The 10,987-nt window shown below is 41.3% G+C and overlaps 1 protein-coding gene across 1 annotated transcript; it reads right to left on the bottom strand.

Annotated features, from left to right (window-relative positions):
* Positions 1-1,113: 1,113 nt before the first annotated feature.
* Positions 1,114-10,010, bottom strand: LOC110962691 (Y-box-binding protein 2-A). Its single transcript, XM_022210694.2, has 10 exons — positions 9,844-10,010; positions 8,860-8,923; positions 6,301-6,334; positions 6,130-6,219; positions 5,807-6,049; positions 3,922-4,010; positions 3,607-3,832; positions 2,322-2,453; positions 2,151-2,227; positions 1,114-1,752 (listed from the first exon to the last, which is right to left on the bottom strand). Exons 1-9 carry the CDS (start codon positions 9,920-9,922, stop codon positions 2,189-2,191), a joined length of 996 nt encoding a protein of 331 aa, XP_022066386.1. The 5' UTR covers positions 9,923-10,010; the 3' UTR covers positions 1,114-1,752; positions 2,151-2,188.
* Between the last annotated feature and the right edge of the window lie 977 nt (positions 10,011-10,987).

The raw sequence follows: 10,987 nt of genomic DNA, 5'->3' as shown, positions 1-10,987 counted from the left end.
AGGCAGGTGTCCTTAATGCAATTTTTTTCCTCCGGTGAAGTTGTATCAAGATGGAAGTCAAAAGAGTTGAGATATCTGCTCTCCTTTGTGCTGAACATCAGCCGGATGACCGTCCAGAGTCGCGAAGAGGCTAAAGAATGGTGAAGATCTTTCAGGTCTTCACCATTCTTGAGCCTCTCTGCGACTCTGTGGACGGTCATCCGGCTGATGTTCAGCTGCTTGGCTCTGTCAGACTTGTTGTGGCCAGCATGAAGAAGAGCAGATATCTCAACTCTTGACTTCCATCTTGATACAACTTCACTGGAGAACAAATTTGTGTTAATGACACCTGCCTATAAGGTAGAACTTTCAGTTTGTTTAATGGAATTTTTCACTCCGACATGTAAACGTCTCTAAAGATCATGAAACCGTGTAACAGAACTTTTGCAAAGCCCGGTATACTTGGGTACTGGATCAGGGTCTAAGCTCCATAATAATGTCAGCTGTGAATCACAACTGACCTTTTGGAAAGAAGAGAGCCTCAGTCGTCCTTATCACACCAGACTTTGAGTCATATGTGTTCCCACCTTAAGTTTTTTTCTTATGAAAAACTCATTGCACAAGCTGCAGAAATGTTCCTTTAATGATTTATTTTGGTACTTCATATGTAGATATAGTGTGTCGTTTGGTTGCTGATAAAGTATGAGGGTCTAAAAGTTTCAATTCTTTATGCACTCCAAGTGGTGTCTGGTTTTGTAAACAGTAGCCTGATGTACTCAAGTGAGATGTGCAGTCACAGAGGCTGCCTATAGAGTATGATCTTGTAGATTAATTTTGTATCCAGTTTGTGTATTTTCTTGATATGTCATGTGTGCTGTTTGCCTATCTGTTCTTTAAATGGTGTGTATCACTACATTCTGAAGAAAGTTTTTAGAAATTGCTCAGAGAGGAACTGTTCTTTGTAGAGTGAATGTTGGAACCAGAGACTGAAAGTACTGTAGCTGAAAACACCATCAACAATTTCTAACTAGACCTTTAAATTGCGCTTAATATGAAGTAATGTGATTTTTTTAAAGACAATGAAAACCGTGTCAAACTCCTTCCAGACACTGTCAGAAAGAAATGAGTGAATCCTGAGATTTGCAAACATTTATTAATTACCATTTTAAGTACTGACATTGCACATAATCCCCTCCAAAGAAAAGCCCACACAAACAAGTAAAACAAAGGAAATAAAGTTTCTTTTCATCAGTCCATCTTAACTGAGGAGATGAAGGGAGTAGCATGTTTCAAGAATTGACTGAGGTGGTAACAGAACTAAACTGACTCCCAGAATGCACCACCAACTGCACACCTGCTTGGGGTTCCCCTCTTCAACCAAATTAAAAAGCTAAATGAAAAACTAGGCTGGTTCCTCTCTAAACGACTTGATGAGCTCCATCTGGTCAAGTAAAGAAAATTTGTTTTTAAAGGGTGGTTGGAATAACTGGGCTACCAAGCAGATTGTCCATTTTTTCCCTTTTTTTTTTTTTTTTTTTTAAAAAGATGTACTTTCAATTTCGAAACACGCACCCACCGCACCACCTATACCTCCTTTCTTCCCCACCCAGTCCCTCTCCAAATGTCCAGACAGGACAGCACAAGACAAAATGAGGGGGGGGGATGGGCCTGAGGAACGACAGAGAGGCGAGGTGGGTTGGAGGATGGGGGAGTGCAGGGAGGGGAGGGCAGTGCATGTGTTCTGAAATAGGTCCAGTCCTCCAACCCTAGGACCTATGAGAAACAAAACAAAGAGGAATAAAAACGCAAAAGGAGATGCAGGGATTGAACAAACTAGGAAAGCAACAAACAGCGAACATGTAATCCTGAAACGAGGATCATATTGGTCGGAAATTGAGGTTCTAGAGTTTGAACTTCTGTTTAATACAAAAATCGTTAGCATTTCAAACATAAGCAGAGTCCCTAAAGACTCCACCACAACCTTTCACATCCCTTATAAAGCCATCATTCCACCTTAATTCCAATTACTTGTCTTCTACAGCCAGTTAATGTTGGTCATCTGGCCTTCTGTGAAAGATGGCAAATGTGTCACATGGAGCTGTGCAACCTTACACCCTCCCGTCTCCCGTCCTGTCTAACCCACGGCTGCACCGCTATAGTGAGGGTCCCACCTCTTGCCAAGGGTCATGTGACTGTCCTCTCACAGATGTCACTCTGTTGTTGCTGGGACTGTTGTGTCTGCGGCATGCTGAGGGCAAGGAAACAGGACACGTGTATGCAAGCACGACAACCAGTGAAATTTAAATATGACGAAATATTAAGGGTCAGTCTGAGCACTTTACCTCAGGTGATTTTGATGGTTTGGGAGAACTTTTTTGGGAGGCTTTTGGCGATTTCGATGTGGTTTTAATATCAGCTGGTTTTGAGGTCTGAGGCGGTGTTCCAGGGTCTGATGCAGACTTTTCTGTATCATTCTTCAGTGTGTGTACAAGCAGGGGGGGAAAAAAAAAAATGTGTTTAGAGCAACCTTGAGGGGGATTTCTTCATATATTGAGATGGTTAGAAGGGCTTCCAGGTCAGAGTATGAGAACACTCCAAACATGCACTGTGGGTTATGGCGCAAGAAATGAAAATGACTTATTTGAACTTGGACCACTGAAGTTGAATGGCGAACAAATGTGGCAGTGGTGCTTTTATTTTACTTGCACTGAGAGTTGACATGCAGAAAGAGTTGGAGGATGACATGCTAAGGTTCCACAGTCAGAATCAAATACAAATGCATGGTATCCACTTCAAACCAGGTTATAGGGATGCTTCAAAAAACAATGGCTGATTCATGAGCTGTCATGTTATTTTTTTTTTACATTTCTACCACATACATTTATACATTCATCACATCCTGAATCAGGGCTGTGTGCAGGACCACTTTGTTCAACTTACACTACCGTTCAAAAGTTTGGGGTCACTTAGAAATGTCCTTGTTTTTGAAAGAAGAGCAGCCTTTTCCCCAATGAAGATGACAGTAAATTAATCAAATCTAGTGTGGGCATTGTTAATCTGGCAAATGACTATTCTAGCTGGAAACGGCTGATTTCTAATGGAATATCTCCATAGGGGTACAGAGGAACATTTCCAGCAACTATCACTCCTGTGTTCTAATGCTACATTGTGTTAGCTAATGGTGTTGAAAGGCTAACTGATGATTAGAAAACCCTTGAGTAACTATGTTGGCACATGAACAAAAGTGTGAGCTTTCATTAAAAACACGAAGTTGTCTGGGTGACCCCCAAAACGGTGGTGTATGACAAGCTTACCCAAGCTAGCTGTGTTGGGTTCATTTAAAACACATTCTCCATTCATAAACATGACTAAAGACTTGAAGGGTGAAAGCAGCGCCTGCTTTGGGTACATTTATTGTCCATAAATTATAATGCTGCAACTAACAAATATTTCTATTGTGAATTGGTTTTTGTCAATGATTTTCTTGATTAACTGATCGTTTTTGGGTATGAACTGTCAGAAAAGTTAATCAGTGTTTTCAAAGCAAAGGACAACAGCCTTAAATGTCTAATTCTGTCCACTCCCTAAAGATATTCACTATCACAAAGAAGTAAAGGACATACTTACCTTTGAGGCAGATGACTCCGAGTTTCTTTGCCTGCGTCGTCTAGGCTGGCGGCGTTGCTGCTGCTGCTGCTGTTTTTGGCCTTCTCCTTCGGCTACTTCTACATTGGTATGGGGGCCCTCAGAGGCTTCCACCTGCTTCACCTCATTCTGCTCCTGGCTCTCCTCTGGAGCAGCGGCCTGTTGGCCATCTGCAGGCTGATCAGTAGGTGGTCGAGGGCGGAACGGCCTGTCGTAAGGCAAAAGCACATTGAAATGAAGAAGTGAAAAAGCTTTTTGAAAGTGAACAAGATTTTTCAAGTACGGACGTCAAGCTACCTGCGGTACGGGCGCCAGAATCTGCGTCGTGGCGGCCGCTGCGTCTGGTCACCGTCAGCAACTCCATCCTTCTGCTCTCCAACTTCATCCTGACAAAGAAACCAAAAGATTTATTCTTCATGCTCTCACTAAAAGAACATCTTGCGAAATTGTACACATAATTAAAGTGCAATGGACAAGTTACCTCAAAGCCACAACTGTGCAGAAATAATGTTTGGCTTCAATTCTTCACTGACCCTGTTCTTTGTTGTAGACAAGCCAAATTTTTCCTCATCAAGCTCTCATTTACGTCATCTCAGTTAAAAAAAAAATGGCATAAGAAACAGCTTATTTCTCTGCAGGAGCACCCTTCTGTTTTTTACTTCGTAGTTTTTACCCTCAGTTCTAGTATTTGTGAATTTCACATCACCTACTGACACGGATGAGTCACACAGACCTCATTTCTGGCCAAGACAAACAATGGTCATTTTGTCAGTATTGAATGTGTATCAAGTTTCATTTGTTTAACGTGAACAACAGTTCAAATGTCTGCAGTGGCACAGAACGGTTACTGTCAACCTGCCAAAGCGTGAGACTATGGTTGTACTTGTCATTAGGCGTGCAAACAGGCATGTTCCAGCTAGTGACAGCAAAATTACCTCTTAAATTGTTTACTTATTGAATGAAACACCGCTTGATTTAGGCCAGCCTGACTGTTAATGACAATCATAACAAGCACATTAATTACGCATCAGACTATAAGAAGTACATTAACATCTCTATCCGTCTCCATGCACCATTTTTTTCCCCCATTTATTATTGTATACACATCTGCTTTCAGATTTGTCCTTGTGTTTTGCCTCTCTCTAACCTTTCAAACCTTCCTGTGACTACAAAGGCCATAGCATATGATTATATTATTACTTTACCTAATAATGACCCCAGTATGCCAAGTACAGTTTTTCCAAACACAACTAGTAAAGATAATTTACGCAAAGAAATGTGTATCTTAGGTAAAGATTTTAAGTCTGAACTTGTTAAAGAGTACTATTTGGGTGGAATAAATGTTTAAACTATAACTACTTGGACATGAAGTAATAATTTGTCTTAAATAATCCTAAAATTCAGTACTCATAACAAAATACTGTTTAGCTGGATGCACCTTTAAAACTTCAGGAAGTATCTTGGGGGGGCCGGGAATACATTCATGTATTACTCCACCAAGGAACACGGTACAGTTATGTGACAATCAGTGTTGGTTTGTCTGTCTGTTAGCAACATTATTCAAAAAGACTAACTGATTTGGACGAAGCTTTCAGGAAAGGTCAGAAATGACAAGGACGTGGCTTATAGTCTGGATCCACCGATTTGTTAAAGATTTCTGTATCATTGTGAACCGATACAGCGGTACGGTGTCACTAACTATGACAAGTTAACACTACGTCTGCTGATGATTACATGATTGCGATGCTACTACAAATCCACAGCTGTGGACTTCTCTGGACTTAGCCATCAGAAATCATACAAGCAACAACTGCCTAAATTGTGGAACTGTTTCCAAGTCCATCAATTCCCATCACCTGCTACATATTTAGGTCACGCGATTTGATATCTGTACACAACGTACACATGCATAACACACCTTTGATCAGCACAAGGTCATTTGTTTGTGGGTACATCTATATTAAATGGCCATATTCTATGTCATGATTTCTGATCATCAGTAACTAAAACAAATGCTGCATTTCTAAAATAAAATGATGCATATGTGACAATGCCTGATGGGGAATGAACAGCCTTGGCGGAGTACTGCTCCGAGTGCTTTTCCATTTGAAGTGTGTGCCGCTGTGTGGAAACCAAGGGCAGCCTCCAGGACTGCAGACACATGCTGTGGACTTCAGCTTACATCTTGTCCATCCTGTCGGGGCCTGCGAGGCCTACGGCGGCGCTGTTGGGGCCTCCCTTCGTCATTCTCCCCTGATCCGTCTGCTTCAGATGTAGGGGCTTGGCCATCACCTGGCTTGCTCCGGTCGCCGGGCCGAGGACTACGGGGGAAGAACCGTCGACGGAAACGCCGTTTGTTGGGTGCGTAGCGACTGCCTCTTACCGGAACACCACCTGGCCCAGTCACGTTTGCTGCCTCTGAGCCCTGGGAGACATCACAGCTTATGGAAGAACACCAAATAATCTCACAACTGGCGATATGAACCGAAACATTCCAACTCTTACCTTGGCTGCTTCAAGCACATCAAACTCTACAACCTCCCCATCCCCGACACTGCGAAGAAATTTCCTAGGATTGTTCTTCTTGATAGCAGTCTGAGAAGACATATTTGACATCAAAACAGGGTACCAAGCCATAAAAGCATGAATGAAAAAAAAAAAATTGCCCCATCTTACCTGATGAACAAATACATCTTCTTTGGTGTCATTCCTGTGGGAAATAAAGCCAGATTATAAGCAGCTGCACAACATTTTGCTTCAGCACTGACAGTGTGATGTGGGGACGTACAAAAGTCACATCACAGACACTCCAATGTGAAATGGGGCAAATATCTGATGTAAATCATGCTATAACCTTTGTTTTTTAAAATGCAAAAAAGAAACTTGCAAAATTCATATTTGCCACAAGTAATCCACAAGAGTAGAGTGAGTAATAAAACATAATTTACTCCAATCTAAGGGCCCTTGAGACAAAGTCCATTGACATAGAGTCTCCACATCCGCACAGCAGAATGAGGAACATTTGAAAAACACTGAAAAGGAATAAAGTAACAGAAGTTGTTTGATCGTTTAAACCAACACCACAAAGCTCTGTACGGTCAGGGCAGTGATAGATCTAAATGTCATTCAAGGACAATAAAGTAGGGATGTGACGCTCGCAAACTAGTCCGTCGTTTTAAGTGAATGAGGAGAACCACTTCGTAGTATATGCAAATTGCCTACGCTTTCTTCACGTCACTCGTGTGCCCCATCAGTCTGAGTTGTCGGCGTCGTCTTCACATGAACCACTTACGACATCCGAGTTTGAGTTGCCCACAGCAGCTCCATTCACGTGAACGTCGCTATACTTGGAGGAGTGTGAGCACTGTCCGAGTTTGACTAACTAGAGACTGGAGCCACATTTACAGCTTTATGAGGGAGGAGGAGATATAAGCGACGGAAAAAAAAAAAAAAAACATAAAATGAGGCAAAAGAAACGTAGCAGCATTTGGATGCACTTTTCTGGAGACAACACACAAGGTAGAGCTAGTCCAGTGTGACAGGTCAGATTAACCCCCCAGCTAAAGTACACCTGGGCATAAAATGGCCTAGACCAAAGTATACCATGGGGTATACTTTGGTCTAGTTTATATCTGTTGATACATATAGATTAAGCATGCTGAACTCTTTGTTAATCGTTAAGTCGTTTAGGGTTTTTTCTTACAAAGAGGGATCCTCAGCAAGCAAGTCATTATGAAAGAGCATCATTAGAATGTCCTTGAGCCAATTATAATCAAAAAACATTCTAATCAAAGTAAAAACTGAATTAAAAACTAAGAAATTTTTCAGCGAAACATAAAGAAAGAACACCCACATTGGCTGGTGTTACTTTCAGTTGTTTCTGTGTAACACATTATATTTCTTTGTATTGTCTTTGATTTGTGCTTAAATTAAGATTGACTTGATCTGTGTGCAATAGGCCAGATTAAACCCCGGCCAAAGCATACTTTAGTGTAGCCCAATTTATACTCCAGGGGCTGAATCAGACTAGCCCAGAATATACCCTTCCAGGCTAAAACGCTTCCCATGTAATATGAGATTACATCAATCAAATGAATTTTATCTTAATTAATGCACAAACCAATTAAATTAAAGGAAACGTTTTAGGCAAAATGGGGATGCACAGTGGATTGTGGTTAGCACTGCTGCTTTGCAGCTACAAGATCCCAGATCCGTGTCCCTGCCTGGGATCTTTCGGCATTGAGTTTGCATGTTCTCCAGCTTCCTCCTACAGTCCAAAAACATGCTGAGGTTAATTGGTGATTCTAAATTGTCCGCTAGTGTGATTGTCTCTGAAGCCCTGGGATAGACGGCAAAATACACTACGAGATATTATGCTGATGTTAAGGTTTATTGACTGAGCACAAATCAAGCCAATCTTAACTGAAGCACAAAAGTGATATAGATATTATACCGAAATCAGTCGTACAGCAACAACTGAAACTACCAGCTGATGTCGATCTCCTTTGAAAATGTTTTGTTCACAGCAAATTTAAATTTTAGTATGCAGTGGTAAACAATTGAGTTTTAGCATGCTTATTCTTTGTGTCAACAGGTATAAACTGGTCTAGGCCAGAATGAGAATGCATGCGTGTCAAATGTATGCATGTCAGATCAACTTTGCATACATAGAAAAGCAATGTAAATCACACAAGAATATTTTAACAATACAGAACAAACTATGAAAATAATGTCTATATGTATATAAAATATATAAATAAAATTCAATATAGTATATATTGGTGGGATGTGCAAGTCTGAATTATTCTGATCCATATCGTATTTTGTAACTGCTACCAGTGATTGTTTCCTTGATAAAAACGAGTTAGCCCCTGGTTGACTTCAAAAACAAATGACTATAAATATGAGCCAGTCTTTTGAACGGCTCCTCAAGATCCTGCTCCCTTTAAAGAGCCAGAAATCCTGTCTCTACAAAAAACTACTTTGGATGCCTTTGCCGACGTTAAACCACATGAAAAAGTATTCTGAACAGCTTCATTAAATTTTTTAAAAATAGTTTTTTTATTTCAGTGTAGATGCACTATCCCACAGAAACCAGCCCAGTCATTCTAAATGATTCATTCCTCCCCTCCCAAATAATTATATGGAGGTCATTTGCTCATTGTTGTCTGTATTGTGCGGCCCTAGTGGTGTGACTGAGGAAAATACTCCAAAGTAATTACAAGGAAAGATTACCTGTTAATGAAGCCATATCCGTTACGCACATTAAACCACTTCACTGTGCCTTGGACTGCGGTGGCTGCAACAGGAGCACATGATTAAGTGTATATCTAGGAAACAATGCTGCACACCATTCAAAGAGAACAACACGACGTTATCTTGACTGCATCAACCACAAAAAGCTGTTCTTTGGATCAATCATTAACAGTAAGACTTTGAAACCAGGTCTGGACCAGGTCACGAGGGAGAGCTGCTCCACAACGAGGCTACACTGTCACACCTAAATTACATTAATTTTTAAATAAATTAATTCAAAGACAAGTAAAATAAAGCGATTAAAATTAATTGAGAGACAAAGCTAACGGTTTAATGTTCAGGCAGCCTTTGAAAACCTCCCAAACACATCCAATTGTTAGCTTTTTGTAGCTTCTCGCTAATATGATTTGCAGCTGTGACGGCGCGTGCGCACGTTCCTCTTGTCGAGCACGCGCGACCGCTGATAAAGACAAAATTGAGGTCATGTGTTCATGTTAGCATTAGGAATAACACATAAATCTGCCAAACTGGAGGAAACCGGTACATTTTCATGACAGAAAACAAGAAATAAAATTAAAAGCAGCTGAACTGAATACAGTTAGAAGTGGTCAAAGTGATTTTTTTCCTTCTACTCGCTACATAATCAGTTCCATGCTGCTGCTCACACTGAAGGCTTGACTTCACTGGAATAAAGAGTTACTTCCTACAAAAACATGCGTAAAGCTCGTGACACGTGTCGCTCACAACGACGAAAGCTCCCACTGATTCTGTTATTAGTCCATTTAGCTGAAGAGGCACCTTGCTGCAAACACACCTGATACAAAACAAATGTTTGTAAAAAAAAAAAAAAAAAAAGTCCTCCGAGCTTTACGCGACAACATATCACCCGTTCTATTCATATATATAGGGCGCAGCTCAGGTAGAAATTGCTCAGTTTAAAAAGTTTGGGCCCTGATCACCCACCTATGACTTTCCTCTCGGGCTGCGGTGTGTCTTCCACCGGGGCCGAAGGTGGAGCGTTCTGCACCTCGGCGTCGCTCATGCTCGGGATCGGATTACTACAGTTTCACTTCTGGGTCCCCTCCCTCCTGCTGTTCCCGAAACTTTTCTCTCCACCTCGGCTAAGTTTTTATCCCGACATCCCCTCTGACCGCCGGACGGAAGCCGCGCCCTCATTGGTTTGACAGAAGCCCCAGCTGGAATATGATTGGTTGTGTGAGGTCGGCAATTGGTAGGGAAAAAATGACAGGTGGAGGACAGGTATGAGTGAGAGCTGCAGGATGTGATTGGTTAGATAGTGACGCTGACGGGGATTAACCCTTTGAGCTCCGGCCGTTTTTTGCTCCTGTCTGGAGATGGTTAATTTTGACCCGTTTATAGAAAAGTCCAATCACTGGTGCATTTAAGGGTTAAAGTTGCTATGACTGTACAAAGACACTGCTTTACACACAGCGTCTTCACTCCTAAGACAAGTCAGACTGAAAAGTATACTTCCAACATCTGAGCCGCTTTTTCCCATAGAGGTACCATAACTCGTTCTTTTTTTTTATCATACTCTAATGTCTAGCATAATTGTGCCTGTTGATCATGAGACAAATCCTGCTTTCAGCCAGTAGGGGGAAGGAAACATCCATCCATCCTTTACACACTGCTCAATCCTCAGCCTTAAATTTCATTTTGGGGTTAACTGTGCCTTTCACAAGACTCATGTTTCACAACGCTAAATTTAACCTTGCAACTGTGAAAACAACCAATTTCAACATTAGCTTCACAGAGGAAGGTCACAGGTCTCTGGAAAGGAAGAAGAGTTTGATTAAAAATGTAATTATTAATAGCAGGGACGTACAGAGATACTGAAAGCAGAGATGCATGCTGACAAGGTGGCTGCTGCTGCAGAGTAAAGTATTACTTGGATTCTGTTCAAGGTCCTGCATCTGGATGAGAACTGGAGTGGTCCTAGCTCATGATGCAGACTGTGTGTAATTTAGACACGTATTTATTCATTGTAAAATAAGTGGAAATATGTCTGGGATATTTAGCTAAATCAATAGATACAGGTTTACGAACTGCTCCGAGTGAAATAAACAAGACCAGCGCTGACTGATGC

Source organism: Acanthochromis polyacanthus, chromosome 23 (genome assembly GCF_021347895.1).
Source record: "Acanthochromis polyacanthus isolate Apoly-LR-REF ecotype Palm Island chromosome 23, KAUST_Apoly_ChrSc, whole genome shotgun sequence".
Lineage (NCBI taxonomy): Eukaryota > Metazoa > Chordata > Actinopteri > Pomacentridae > Acanthochromis > Acanthochromis polyacanthus.
This window is presented reverse-complemented; position numbering and strand designations above follow the sequence as displayed.

What these genes read in the sequence shown, in the direction of transcription:
- LOC110962691 (XM_022210694.2), bottom strand. Translation starts at nt 9,922, where the DNA reads ATGAGCGACGCCGAGGTGCAGAACGCTCCACCTTCGGCCCCGGTGGAA. An exon ending in AAGATGTATTTGTTCATCAG is followed by an intron (nt 6,220 to 6,300) that starts GTAAGATGGGGC and finishes ATGTCTTCTCAG; the next exon opens with ACTGCTATCAAGAAGAACAA. An exon ending in ATGTGCTTGAAGCAGCCAAG is followed by an intron (nt 6,050 to 6,129) that starts GTAAGAGTTGGA and finishes GATGTCTCCCAG; the next exon opens with GGCTCAGAGGCAGCAAACGT.